Source organism: Bactrocera dorsalis, chromosome 1, assembly GCF_023373825.1.
Source record: "Bactrocera dorsalis isolate Fly_Bdor chromosome 1, ASM2337382v1, whole genome shotgun sequence".
Taxonomy (NCBI): Eukaryota; Metazoa; Arthropoda; class Insecta; order Diptera; family Tephritidae; genus Bactrocera; species Bactrocera dorsalis.
In genome coordinates, this window is record NC_064303.1 from 102,435,166 (window position 1) to 102,450,681 (window position 15,516).

A 15,516-nucleotide genomic window follows, 5' to 3' on the forward strand; every position below is an offset into this window, starting at 1 on the left:
TTGGCTGCCAGCTGGCTCTATATAAGAAAACAGGCACCGTGCCTTGCCAATGCTTGGGTGACGCTCACAGCGCGGAGAGATGTGTGTTGAATGTCGCGAGGTGACTTCAAGTGAAGCTGGCTGCCAGCTGGCTCTATATAAGAAAAGCAGGCACCGTGCCTGGCCAGTGCTTAGGTGACTGTCGCGCCGCGATGTGATTCGTTTTAGTTGTCACAACGCGACTTCAAGTGAAGCTGGCTGCCAGCTGGCTCTATATAAGAAAACCAGCTATCGTGCTTAGGTGACTGTCGCGCCGCGATGTGATTCGCTTTAGTTGTCACAAAGCGACTTCAAGTGCAGGTGGCTGCTGGCTGGCTCTATATAAGTAAAGGAGGCACCGTGCCTGGCCAGTGCTTAGGTGACCGTCGCGCCGCGATGTGATTTGATTTAGTTGTCACAACGCGACTTCAAGTGAAGCTGACTGCTAGCTGGCTCTATATAAGTAAAGTAGCAACTGTGCCAGGCCAGTGTTTGGGTGACGCTCACACCGCGAAATCATGTGTGTTGAATGTCGTGAGGTGACTGCAACAGTAGATGGCTGCCAGCTGGCTCTATAAAAGAAAAGTAGGCACCGCGGCTGGCCCGTGCTTGGGTGAAGCTCATTCTGTGAAGTGACGTGATTTGAAAGTCATGAGGTGGCCTCACACCGCGAAGTGATATGAATGTCGCGAGGTGATTTCAAGGCAAGCCAGTACTTGGGTGACGCTCACACCGCGAAACGATGTTTTTATGTTATATTCCATATCAATTCCCACGACAGTCAGTAGTACTTTACTGCATAATTTTATACGGGCTGGCGCTATCCTTTCGGCGAAGTAACCCCGTTCGGATCACTAAGTAAGTATAGTAACAGTTATATTTCTATCAAAAGTGACAATTTTATAAATAAAACACAAAGTAATTTCTTGAATTCAATAATTTATTATACTTGTACATTTATTGCATCAAATAAATGGATATATGTTTTTTATGTAGCTAAATGAATGAACTTGTTTATTACATATATGTTTGTATGTATATATATATTTATTTTTTATTCCTTATATGCTTGTATGTAAGTGTCTATATGTAGTTTCATTCATAAATTTTCTGGAATTTCGGTTCAGCTTTATACACCTTTTCGAATGAATGAATGCGTTGGCATTTATTATTATGTCTTTTTCTTTAGGTGAATATTGTAATCGTTTTTGTATTAACTTTATATATGCCAAATGCAATAGCGAGGCGCATTTAGGTGCTGTACAACATGCAACCGTTATCAAGGATTGTTTTTATATAGCAAACACCCACTGACCCTTTGACGCCACTGAAGCTACCATGACAATGAAGAAATTGTCTTGTGGCTGTTATGCATTGCATTAGTTTATGTATTTATATACATACGCTGTGTTCGCGCAGTTCGCAATTTAAAAGGCCTTGGCCGAGTCAAATTTGAGCTCGAATAGTATTTATTGTATGCACGTATATAAATTTGTATACGAAGCAAATTATTTTTATGCATTTAATTATAAATTATAAACCAATTGAGTAAAAATAATAATAATTTCCAGTGTATGCGTCTTAAATGTGTGCTTGTTTGCTTTTCAACACTTTTTCAAAGCTTTCATGCCGCAGCAAAATTATATAACGTTGCATATTTCCAGGCGCTTTACCCAAGCATGCTTAATTTACGGCTTTATTGTTGAATAATTCGTATTTTGCAATGTCATCTTTTATATATTATTTGTATGTACTTGTCTAAATGTATTTCGTTACCGCATATTGCATGTTGTTGCTTTTTTTCATTAACGCAAAATTATGACAATAATATTTTCACTAAACATTTGCATATATTTAGAATATACTAGTATGTAATGGAACGACTCAACATCAGGCTAATATACTTACAGTTTTTTTGTTTTTAATTGCATTAATTATTTATTATTGAGTAACAAGATGTAGAAGATTAATTTAACTTCTTGTAAAGGCATTAAAGTTGAATGCGTCATAACATATAGGAAGGTTCGATATATATATAGCTAATTTCTTGTTCTAGTATTACTAACTCTGCTGCGCATATATGCACATATGTACATACCGTTGCATGTAGTATGTATATATGTATCTTTATGTATGCGTGTTGTTTGAAAGTTGAGATCTTCAGTTATTGGGCTATAGTTTATAGTTTAAATATATATATATGTGTATATAAATGCATGTAGCATTATATAAATTTAACAAATTCTAGTATTCTTTGGTTTGTAGTAATTATATTAAAGCAATACACTTCATTCATTCATGTAGTAGATTCATATAATATGCATATAATTCTATGAATGCCTTCGCCTAAATGTTATTTAATGTCAATTAATGAAGCGGCTAGTGTAATCGTTTTTAGTGTTGAAATTCGTTATGTATATTAGTGTAACCGTTATTTTTCAAGTTCATTTTTAGTTAAAATTTTTGTGCTAAAAAACTAACCAACGTAAATAAACTCTTTCCGTGCTTAATGCATTTTACCCTTCCTATGTAGTATACAACATGGTATGTTTTTGTTATTTTCCAGTATGCAAGCAATTCTATAATTTTGAAAAAATTATTTTCTAATAAAAAATTGTCCACTCTACAAAAAAGGTCCTTACTATTGTTTCCATAAAAGCATTCCTTTAAAAGTTAAACGCAGTCAAAGTTATGCATCAAATGTACTGTACGAGCATCCACCACGGCGTATGAGTAACACAGGGTGTCTAAATCACTTGTATGAATGCTCAGTGCATTTGATGCGTAACTTTGACTGGGCATAACTTTTAAAGGAATGTTTTATGGAAAAAATCATTCAAACCATTTTTGTAAAGCGGAAAATATTTTATTAGAAAATCATTTTTTCAAATTTGTAGACTTATTTGCTTATTGCAAAATATCTTAAAAACCATGTTATATATACATGGAAAAAGAAATATGATTTAGGCAAGGTTTAAATTGAAAATAAAGAGCTTGTTTATATTGGATCCATTTCTTAAGGCAAAAACTGAAACTTGAGCGAGGGTTTGCAAAAAAAATTCAACTTAGGAAGTAAGGAATATCCCTATTGTATAAGCTGAATACACCTGAATGTCGGCATGTATGTATAAACATAAGTATTACAAATGAACGCAAAGCTTAACAAAATTTAAGAAAATTTAAAATTAAATACAAATATAAATAAAAAATATACTATATACATAAATACAAAACAGTAAACAGTAATTAATCACAATAAATATACAAAATTTATTTTGATTCTTCAAAAATCAAATTATTATTACGGATTTCTATATAAACTCAAAGAATAGTGGAACCAAAACAAAGGTGATTTTGCATACATTTTATTTTTTTTTATTCATGTGTAAGCATTATGCAATACATTTAATAATTATTAATGCCTTTGACGATTTTGGTGGTAAGTTGCTAGTTTTTGAGAGATGTTTATGCCATTGATTTGGTCCCGCCGCTGCTTAGTTATTAGTAAGTATACATATTATGGTTATTAGTAATTATTGCATGCATTTTAACACTTTTAATGAATCCCTTTTTTAATTATAAATTTTACCATATTTTTAATTGTGATTGTATTTTTTATTAATTTTATATGTATGTCTATAATGTATGTATGTATGTATATGCAACAGTTAACATTCAGATTATTTGTAGAGCGTAAGCATACTTACAAATACAAATGTATGTTATATATATACAAATAACGTTTATATGTTGGGTGTGTGAATATATGTGTGAATGTTAGTATATATGTATATAGCCGACAGTTTATTTATATATTAATTTGACCATACATTTATATGTAAACATATGTATATTTCCGTTGCTTTTTAATAGTTGGAAACTTGCAAAAAACTTTCGAAACAACAATTTTGGATATTTTTATACATATACATATATTTATGTATGTATGTATGTATTTAGGTTATTATTTTCATGCCATTGAACGTTTGTAACTCTTTATAATTATATATGCATTAATGTTAGTTCTATTTCGTTTGGAATTTGAGCCCAATCCACAAAAGGCTTCTTATGCCTATTAATATTATATTATTTAGTTGAACGTATATATGTATTTTGTATATTTGCTGCTAAATATGTTCTTGGAAGTACACGCTGTTTGTATAAATTTACAAATGTTTATTGACTTGCAAGCCTAATTCAATACATACAATTAAATTAAAATAAAGGAAGTTATAAATGAATTAAATTATTACAGACAGGTTTCGGATATGATAATAACAAAATTACAGATTTTAAAAATGATGAAATTAAAATAAGTTTTCTTAATCATACATTTAACTTAAGGTGAGTTTTTAATTCAGCAAAATAAAAAAAATTAAAAAAATATATATAAAAAACAATTTAAAATCAATATAAAAAATTAAAAAATTAAAAAAAAAATTTTAAAAAATTTAAAAAAAAGATAAAAAAATATATATAAAAAACAATTTGAAACAATAAAAAAATTAAAAAAAAATTATAAAAAATATACTAAAATATTATAAAAAAAAATAAAAAACATAAAATATATAACATATGTGGAAATTATTTACAAAATAGTTTTAAAAATGAAAAAAAAAATTATAAAAAAGTATTGCAAATTTATAGTTTTTTTAATATTAAAAAAATGTAAAAAGAAAGTCGTAAAAGTATAAAAAATGACTAACAATTAAAAAAAATATTAAAAAATTTTGAAAATAAAGCAAAATGTATGTATTACAAAAAAAAATTTAAATGCAAAAAATATTAAAAAGTATGCTTAAAAGTAAAAAAGAATAAAAAAGTATTACAAATTAAAAAAAATAAATAAATCTTAAATTATAAAAATTTATTAAAAAAACCAAAAAAATATTAAAAAATACCAAAAAAAGATTAAAAATAAAACCAAATGTATTAAATAAAAACAAAAATTATTAAATAAAAAAATATTAAAAAACAAAAAAAAAATATTAAACATAAAAGGAAAATTTTCAATGTATATGTATGTATGTAGTAATATTGTTAATATGTTTTGACATTTCGAATACAAGTATTTTTCTAAATTCTGAAACCAAAGTAAAAAAAAATTAAAAACCTTTTACAAATAAAAAAATAAAAAAAAAAAATAAATAAAGTGCCTGAAAGTATAGAAAGTTATTAAAAGTAAAAAAAATATTAATTAAAAATATTAAAAATAAAAAAAGACTAAGCATAAAAGGAAAACTTTCAATGTATATGTATGTATTACATTGTTAATATGTTTTGATATTTCTAATACGAGTATTTTTCTAACTTTTGAAACTATCACTGTTTGTATAATTTTATGGAAAATTTATGAACTTCAACTTAAATAACTTTTATTATATACATATGTATGTATGTACATACATTTATAGCATAACTGTATTAATATAGTGGGTATATCAGTGCAAGCGAAATATATCGCAAATTGCTGCATATTGTCTCCAACTTTATTATAATTATTTTAATGTGTGGATGGCAAGCAAACTTTTTTTTTACTTTTTTTTTGTATAATTCACATAGTAACATAGAACATTTAAATAATTTTAAAATATATTCTTATTTTTTTAACACTTATGGAACAATTAAAAAATTAAGGAAAAGAATTTTTATATTTTTTTGAAAATGTGAATTAGAAAGAAATTCAAAAAACAACATTTTTGATTTGCAGCGTACATTTGTGTATTTCATATGGAACATTTAAAATTTTAAGAAATAAAAAATTTATATTTTTTTGAAAATGTGAATTAGAAAAAAATTTAATAAATATCTTTTTTTTTGTGTATTTCATTAAAAAATTACTTATACCAATAACTCACAGGTAGTTTGTCATTTTAAATTAAAAAATAGCGTTTATTTTTCGAATTTATTCACTTTTCAACACTTTTGCGCTGTTAAATGAAAAACAAATCTCATTTATGCAAACATTGTCAAGATAAAATTAGAAATTAGCAACAAAAATTGCACTGTTCTTACAGAGTATATACCAGAGTTCACAAATATTCATTTTTTTATAGCTTAGACAAAAGATAACGAATAGCATATGCTACAACGAATGAGTCTAGTATGTGATATATTTTTTTTAAATTTCTTTATATATTTATGTTTTCATAATTCTAGAGTACCGAGTCACAGTAGTAATACTTTTCATTTCAATTTTTTTTTGTTTGTTTTTCCAAACTTTAACCAAAACACTTTTGACATTTAAATTTGTTTCGTTTATTTTTTAACTTTCTTCTTTCTTTTCTTACTAATAACTACTTTTTGTGTCCTTTATCGGCTTACGCTTACATTTCAAGGCCTAACACTCGTTACACGTTTCCTGTAAAAACAAGGTTGGAAATATACAAAACTATGTTTTACCGTTATTTGTTATAGGAATGCAATCAACTTTTTTTTTAAAGCAAACAACGAAAGGGTATACCAAAAAGGAAACAACTCAAGCGTTAACTTTTAAAAGAAACATAAACAATTTTATTAAAATATATGTGAGTTTATTATATTGTAGAATGCAAATAGCGCTATGTAGTACAAACGATAACAGTAATTGAAGATTACGTAAAGTTTATGAAAATTAATAAATGTATATAATGACTAAATGTTTATAGCAAATACTATGTTGATCGATTAGTTATTTTTTTTTATTAAATATAAAATATAAACGTTGTTTCAAAAGAAAACAATAACAAAAACCAAAGTATTATAACACAATTATATAAGATTATAAGATTTTAAACTATATCATTGCATAATTGAAATTAATTTACAACGCTTAGCGCGTACACAAAGCACTCAAAGTGTAATCACTGTATATTTCTGGAATGAGCATTCAATAGATACAAAAAAAAAGAAAATTATGCTCAACCATGTACACGCTAAATAAGAGAACAGAAAAATACTTATCATGAAATGACGAACATTCGAAAAGTAAACAAAAAGAACTTGTTTCAAGCTATCACTTACAAAGATACAAAATAGAAAAGTCTATAAAATTAAGCCTAAGCATTAATTGACCCGTTGTGGCGTTATAAATTGTTTACAATGAGAAAATATTTGGAATGTACGAGTCAATTTACAATGGAAATAATAATATAACTGATTAATGAGAATAAACAACAGTCTGGCACATAGACTGCTTAGCAATTGTACTTAATTAAGGCCATCAAAGGCAGATAAGAGTGGAAAAATAGTAGCAATGAATTTTTTGCTTTTTTTTTAGTTTTCGCCTTAACTTTGCACAAATGCTATGTAAAAGAGAGCGTTAAAGAGAAACGATAAATAACTTATGCTACTTTGAGAGTATTCAACTTAATAGTTTAAATTAATTAATTAAACCCATAATAAATAAATAAATATATAATTTTACATGAGTGTGGCAAATTATTTAAAACGCTGCATTATTTAACATGCTTCGCCTTCTTACCGGAGGTCACAAATGGCCCAACATAATTGCTAGGAAATAGACCCGATAAGCCATTCAGTTCGCCACGCCACCATTCGGGTTCGTCGCGCCCCAAGACGCTGATAATATCGTCCTTCTCGAACGAAAGTTCATCGTCGTTTTGTGCCTTGTATGGGTACAATGCAATGACTTTGTCTGTAATTAAGTGGATATATTAATTTAAAATCAATACATATTTATTTATAAGTGGATTTCCATTATTTCACAAGTGATTTTTTGACAGATGGGCTGAAAAAATCGTAATCTAAGAAAATATTTTTCTTTATAAAATATATTTTTTTTATTCAATATAGTTATCTTCGAGGAGGGTAGAGCCATGTGTAGAAGTTCACGCAAGTGAGGAAATAAACTATTACGACTTCTTCCCAGAGAGAATTCTTTTGATAACAACAAATATTCACTGGGGGCAGATCTGGCAAACGCGGTGGATTTCGAAGCAATTCGATGCCCGATTCATGAAATTTTGACATCGTATTTTTTGATTTGTGGCTCGGTGAGTTGTCTTGGCGAAACAGCTTCTTCTTCTTCAAATGGTTTCGTTTTTCACACACGCCTCAATAATGCAATGTAATAGTCGTTGTTGTTGTTGTTGTTGTAGCGGCAGATTTCAGCCGAATTGACAGATCTGGACGGGGTCCGTTCCGGTTACGTAGACCCGACTGTCGTGAAATGTAATAGTCGCTGATAATGCGATTTCCCTTTTGAAGAGAATTTCGATGAATATTATACCAACAATTCCAAATACTGAATACCTCGCCAGTCAATTTTTGCGAATTTATTTATTTTGAAAACGCTCTTTTGAAACATTCTGAGGACGTTTTTGATGTTTTCGTCAGTAAGAGCCTCTTTAGGCGTCCACTGCTTTCATCGTCCTCGATGCTCCTTTCGACGAGTTCAAACTTAGCAAACCACTTTTCAACGATTGATTTCCCTGGTGCAGAGTCCAGATAATGTTAATCGGTCCAAACCTTTGCTCAACAGTATTTTTCCACCCAAAAAGTATTGCTTTATTAATACACGAAATTCCTTTTGATCAATTTTTTGTAAACTAACACAAGTTGCTTCACCAAAATGATATATCTCAAAAACTTTATTTTTAAAAGTCGTGCTTAAATCATACTATACATTTTATATACCATACATTTTACTTGCGATTTTTTGATCTTTTGGAATAAGGACGAATATTTGTAAGGTACACCATGTCGTATGAGCAACACAGGGTGTATAAATCACTTGTATGAATGCTCAGTACATTTGATGTGTAACTTTGACTGCGTATAACTCTCAAAGGAATATTTTTATAGAAAAATTCACCCAGATCTTGTTTGCAGAGCGCAAAATTTTGTTAAGAATATCACTTTTTTAAGTTGCTAATGCAGAATATCAGAAAATCCCATGATTTTTCCAAACAAAAAAAACTGATCAACGTGAGAAATAACGGACACCCTAATATACTAGATGCACTTACCTAGAATTTGCTCTGTCATCTCGATACGACTACCCGAAACCGGCGTATTGCGACCACTATTACGTCCACCTTGCAATACTTTCACATACGTGGCCGGGAACCAACCGATTTGGCGACGTCGGCCTTTCGCCTGCAGTTCACCCTCCCACCAGCCAGAGTCGGTCTTCTTACGTATCATAATTAATTGGCCACGGGTAAGCGAAAGTTGTTCAGGACTCGTAGCCTCGTATGGTGCAATAACTTGTGCAATTTCAGAGCGTTTTGCGCGCATACCCTATTGGCGAAGACATGTTTTCATTATTAGCAATTTGCAGTTAATATTTAAATCATTAGCATTAAATATAGTTTAATAAAGGTTGTAGTTAAAATGTTAATTTTAGTACAATACTAATAAAAAACAACATCACAAGAATACAACCTGATGATGTAACTACAAATGTATAGGTTTATAATATAAAGGATAAAGGATGTTAACAAATTATTTACAGGCGTCATGGAAGAGGTGCGTGACATTGGGCGACTAAACGATTCCGCTGTTTCATTCTGACTCTTTGATTGTGTATTGATCTGTGAGACTTCTGTGTCCAAGTCTTCATTTGTACGCGTCTCTTCGGCAGCTGCAGCCGCTGCTGAATGATCAATTACGGCATCTGCACTTATGCCGCTATTAAATTTCTGTTGTTGTGTTGCTGTTACAGTTGTTATTGCTGTTGTAGTTGTGTCATTGCTTGTAAATTGATCGTGTGGTGTTGTGGCTGCTGCCATGGCCACACTAGCGTTCGTATCGGCGTTGCCATTTTCCTGTGAAATGTTACAAAAGGCGGCAATGGAGCAGCATTTGAAGGAAATGTGGAAAAGCAATTTGTATAAATATTGTTAGTAGTATTACAAAAACAATACAACAATATGCATGTATGTAGAAAATGCAAATATAAACGCAATTTGTGAAAATGTTCAATGAGTGGATGTTTGGAGCAACAGGAAACTAGTATACGTGTCACAAACCGTTTCAACACTAATGACAGCTACTAGTCCTTTTCAAAGAAAATATAACAAAAAGAAATAATAATATCAGCAACTACTTACCTTTTGGTCGTCAAAGGCACCGGCTATGTCTAGCGCTGTATCCGCTGACGCCGTGCCAACGTCCGCTTTTTGCACATAGTTTGACGGGAACATGCCAGTTCGTGTGCCAATTGTGCCTGTCCACCAATCGCCCTCTTTCTTAATAACCATTACCATTTCGCCGGCATTAAAACTCAAATCGCCCACTTCTGTGGACGCATATGGATATGCGGCAATGTAATACTCCACCTCACCGTTGTGTGCATCCGCGCCCAGACTGGTGAAAAAGAATTAAAAAATATTTTTAAAAATATAAAAAAAAATTAAAAATAAGGTGAAAAAAAATTAAAAATAAAGTGAAAAAAATTAAAAATGCAGTTAAAAAAATTAAAAATAAAGTATTAAAAAATTAAAAAAAAGAAAGAAAAAATAAAATCAAATGTAAAAAAGGTTGAAAAAATTAAAGAAAAAAAATTAAAAAAAATTTAAAAAAAGTTTGCAAAAAGGTTTAAAAATTAAAAAAAAAAAATAAAACAAGAAAAAATTAAAATAAAATAAAAACAAAAATAAAAAATTAAAAAAAGTTAAAAAAAAATTAAAAGCAAAATTTAAAAAAGTTTAAGAAAGATTTAAAAAGTTAAAAAAAAATAGTTTTAAAAAAATTGAAAAAAATTAAGAAAAAAATTAAAAAAAGAACAAAAAGTTTTAGAAAAATTAAATAAAATTAAAAAAAGAAGCAAAAATTTTAAAAGTAGTAAAAAAAAAGTTTTAAAAAGGTTTAAAAAATTAAAAAAAAGAAGTTTAAAACAAGTTAAAAAAAAAAAAAACAAAAATAAAAAAAATTAAAAAAAGAAACAAAAGTTTTAAATAAATTAAAAAAGTAAAGAAAAATTAAAAAAAAAGTTTTAAAAAGGTTTCAAAGATTAAAAAAAAGTTTAAAAAAATTAAAAACAGAAGTAAAATAAAAAAGTTTAAAACAAAATATTATTATTTTTTTAATTAAAAAAAGGTTAAAGAAAAATTAAAAAAAAATAAATTTTAAAAAAGGTTTAAAAAAATTTAAAAAATAGTTTTGAAAGATATTTGAAAATATAACAAAAAAATTTATAAAAAAAAATTATAAAAAAGGTTTAAAATTAATTTAAAAAAGGTTTAAAAAAAATTAAAAAAAAAATTAGAAAACGTTTTGAAAGATATTTAAAAATATATTGAAAAATGTTTTATAAAAATGAAAAGAGTTAAGAAAAAATTAAAAAAATTTATTTAAAAAAAATGTAAAAAAAAAGATTAATAAATGTTAGAAAAAAAATAAAAAAAATTTTAAACGCATTAAAAAAAAAATTTAGAAATAATTAAAAAAAAAAAATTAAAATAAAAAGTAACAAATGAATTAAAAAAAATATATTTAAACAAAAAACAGAAATTAAAAAAAAAAAAATTAAAAAAAAGTTAAAAAATCAAGAAATATTATTTCTACCTTTGGCTGTTGTCGTTGAAGGCGTCTTGTGCTGCATAACCACTTATCTGTTCACTTGTGTCGGTCTCGGCTGTAATAGCTGGAGTCGTTGTAGCAGTTGCATATTCATCTTCTAATTTTTCCACATAGGTTTCCGGGAACCAACCAGTGTGTCCGTTTATCTCACCAGCCAACCAGCCGGGTTCAGCATTTTGTTCCAACGGCACTAGTATTATATCGCCGGGCACAAAAGTAATTTCATCCTGATTGCGTGCGGTAAATTCATAAATCGCCCGATATTTTACAAAACCTTCAGGCGCGGGCCCTGTGGTATCTACCGGTGCAGCGGCATTTGTAGTTGTCTCCGTCAACGCAGCAGTATCATTTGTAAGTGCATACTGATCGACGCTGGTACCCCAAGCAGTTGAGCCCGTGTCCCAGGCGCTTGTAGCCGTAACATTGTCATTCTTCTTGTTATATTTTAATTCGAGCACTTGCGTGCGTTGCGTGTCGTAATCAGCATATAATTCTTCGCACTTTGCAATTAATGCCGATAGCTCGCCTTTCACCTCAGCCACTTGTATATCGTTGGAATTGATATCTTCTTTCTTGGATTCAATTTCTTTGCGTATATTCTCCACTTTGTCTTTCAATTGCTTGATGAGTAACTGCAAGTACAAAAGTTGTGCGCAAGTTTTAGCATAAATTATGTAATGTGTTCAGTGTAGTTACCTGTTTGTTGGCAAAAGCAGCATTTAATTGCTCTTGTTGTGCTGTATCGGTTGCTCCGCTCAGAGCTATACTCTTACTCTTGGCATCCCATTTAGCGCGCTCCTGTGTAAGCTGTAGCAACTTTGCGTTTTGTTCTTTTATGCGCGCTTTCAGTTGAGACATATCGGTCATTGAGGTGTCTCGCTGTGAGCGCATGCCATCGATTATGGTTTTAACATTGGTCACACCAGCACGTGTATCGCAAATCTTCTGGGACAAATCTTTAATCTAAATATAAGAAAAGTGTATAGTTTTCGCATATTTAAGTGCCAAAAGTGTGCGTTTACCTTCTCATTTAGTGTACTTAGCTCAACATTGAGCTGTGTATTGTGCGCTTTCTGTTTCAAAACACGTTCTTGTTCACGTTGTTTTTGAGCGTTCATCTCTGCTATGCGTGACTGTTCCCATTCCATTTGTCTTTGCTTTTCCAACTCCCTAAAAAAAAGAAGATTTTAGTTTCTTTTCAAAGTGTCTTATATATGAATAATATTCACTTTCGGGCCGCTTCTTTAGCTTCAAGTTCGCGTTTTCGTTGTTCTTCCTTTTCCATTTCCAATTCGCGTTGCTTTTGCAATTGTCGTTCTAATTCCTCTTGTTGCTTGCGCTCAGCCTCTAGGCGTGCTTTTTCACGTTTTTCCGCCTCCTCGCGCTCCTTGCGCTCGCGCTCTTCCTTCTCTTTACGCTGCTGATCCTGTAGTAGTTTACGTCTTCGATCCAACTCTGCTTGGCCTTTGTCAAAGTTTTCCTTGCGTTTGTCTTCAAACGTTGCTGCAAGGATAAGAAATAAAAATGTATTGGTATGCAGCTTTTATTTCGTGTGTTTTGTAGTTTACTTTGAGGTAAGCCTGCAGCCGGATCTGCATCAACGGCTCCTTGCGATGACACGGACGCATGACGAGATGCTGTTGTGGATCCAGCACGTGAACCCGGTCCTGAAATGGAGCCTTGACGCGATTTGGTTTTCCGAAAACTGGGCGGAATCCAATCGATTGGCAATGTGACGGGTACTTTTTCCCCATTCATGGCTTTATCACAAAGGAACATAGCCAAAATGAATTCATCACAACTTAGTCTACCATCGGAGTCCAAGTCGGAGAGTGTCCAAATCTGCGCGAGTGTAGCTTGTGGCAATTTGCTTTGTACGAGTATACTGCGGGCCTGTGCGCCGGTCAAATAACCGGAACGCGTACGGTCAGTTGCGTTGAAGACTTGTGTGTATTTACGCTTCGCTGGACCCTTGATGGCCCACTCACTTTGCCTGTTAAATTGAACCATAATTAATTTCCCTTCAAAATTAAACCATAAAGGAGAAATATACGAATGAACTAAAACTTACGGTGATTCGATAGAAGGCGCACGCTCTGATATTGACATATGTCGACTGGGTGGGTTGCTTTGTGGTGGAGTTGGTGTAGCTGGTAATTTGGGTACCTCACTACCGTTGGGTGGTGAAACAATTTTTCCGGGTGGTAACACAGGTACCATTGCTGGTTGAACTACACCACCGCTTGCAGCTACTGACATTGGCACCATTCCAGGAACTGGAACTCCACCTGCCACTGGAGGAACAATGCCTGCTGACATTATTCCAGCCGTACTAACACCTTGTATACCCGAAGCACCGACTGGCATCACTCCAGCTGGTATTACATTGCCAGGTAGAACCATTGCGGCCGAGCCGGCAGCATTAATTGGCATTTGCATTGGCAATCCTGTTGGTGGCATACCGGTGACAACACCGGTAGTCATTGCAGCTGGTATAGTTTGTGGTAACACACCAGGTAATGTACCTGGAACAATACCAGGTACAGCGGGTACAGCACCAGGCAATGTTGCTCCTGATATCGGTAAAGTGGGTGCTACTACAGGTACACTTGCCGACATTGATTTCAACGGATCTAGAGGACTCATACTTGCCGTGGCGGTGGGCGTCATTGTTGGCGTACTTCCCACTGTAGATAGTGAAGCAAGTAATGTGGGTGGTAAAACTTTCGGTATATCCATTCCACGCAGCTTCAAATTAATTAGTTTGCATGCAATACTAAACTCATTGATGTTCATTTTTCCATCGGAATCTGTGTCGGCGAGAGCCCTAAAATATTAACGGAAAAATAGTATTGTAGTCGTAAAATTAAGTTAATTTATAAATAGGCGTACAAAAATATACACTTTCTTAATCAACACATTGTTTGACAATTCGTATGTGTGTATGAGTAAACCCGTTCACGTATGTTAATAAAAATTATATTTCAATGCTGACTCACCATATTTGTCCGAGGATAAGCGGAGGCAATTGTGATTGTAAAAAGAAGCCTTTCGCTTGTGCGCCAGTTACAAAGCCTCCTTGCGGTTGTAGTGCCTTGAATTGCTCCTGATACTTGAGCTTTTCTCTTTGGGTTATTACCCACGGATCAACTGCAGCATTCATTGCAAAAACAATGCAAACGTTTACTAACAAGTAATTATTCTACTTTCGTCAAAGTCCAATCAATGACCGAAGAAACTATACTTTAAAAATAGATGTTCTTTCAAATGTGCAGCCACAAGACTGGTGATTTATGACTTCAGCCGTCCCAGAATATTAAAGTTTCCTTCCAAATTTTATTTGTAGGTATTAAATTTTTACACTTTCTAAATAGAGCTCAGCTTTTTATTGTTATTCTGTTATCATATGTATTCCTTAACGCCCCCTCTTAGTGTCTTGGCCTTATCAGCTATTTCCCCTATTGCCTGCCCCCTCGTTTATTGTGTACACCGAATTGTGTGAGGCTAATATTATTGTGAATGCAGAGGGGAGGTGTAAAATCTAAAATGTGAAAAAATCAATTAAGCTTTTTCTTTACGAAAGTCATATTTGTTTTTTAAAATAAAGATTATTTACGGCACCATTTAGCTGCGATTAAGCATTGTCTTATTATTACATGTATGAAAAGTTATATGGCAATGGTCCATTTAAACGAAAGCCATTGTTAACACATAAATTCTAAAGGTATTTATTAATTGCTTTGTACCAATTTTCACACAATTATTACTTTTTATCCTTCTTAAATTGCACAGAAAATTTTATTTCTCCCAAACTTTTTCGCGACACTTAACTTTTTCACGAAGGCAATAAACGTCACACAGAATCAATAAATCGAATTGGAACGGTGATGCCAGTCTTACAAATCGTTTCTAGCTATCGTCAAATTTCGATAAGAATTGATTAAGGTACAAATATTGAGGGGGAATTAAATT

The 15,516-nt window shown here is 31.6% G+C and overlaps 1 protein-coding gene across 5 annotated transcripts; it reads right to left on the reverse strand.

Annotated features, from left to right (window-relative positions):
- Window positions 1-5,971: 5,971 nt before the first annotated feature.
- Window positions 5,972-15,438, reverse strand: LOC105231157 (intersectin-2). Of its 5 annotated transcripts, XM_011212299.4 has the most exons (13): window positions 15,312-15,438; window positions 14,544-15,085; window positions 13,616-14,371; window positions 13,113-13,537; window positions 12,774-13,047; window positions 12,567-12,714; window positions 12,241-12,507; window positions 11,530-12,176; window positions 10,074-10,329; window positions 9,474-9,788; window positions 8,988-9,261; window positions 7,481-7,654; window positions 5,972-6,379 (listed from the first exon to the last, which is right to left on the reverse strand). In XM_011212299.4, exons 2-13 carry the CDS (start codon window positions 14,705-14,707, stop codon window positions 6,369-6,371), a joined length of 3,711 nt encoding a protein of 1,236 aa, XP_011210601.2. In that variant the 5' UTR covers window positions 14,708-15,085; window positions 15,312-15,438; the 3' UTR covers window positions 5,972-6,368. The 5 variants fall into 5 exon arrangements, with proteins under 5 accessions (XP_011210601.2, XP_049316007.1, XP_011210599.2 ...); XM_011212297.4 differs by lacking the exon at window positions 5,972-6,379 and having other exon boundaries at window positions 6,506-7,654; XM_049460021.1 differs by lacking the exon at window positions 5,972-6,379 and having other exon boundaries at window positions 6,506-7,654; window positions 15,201-15,332.
- Between the last annotated feature and the right edge of the window lie 78 nt (window positions 15,439-15,516).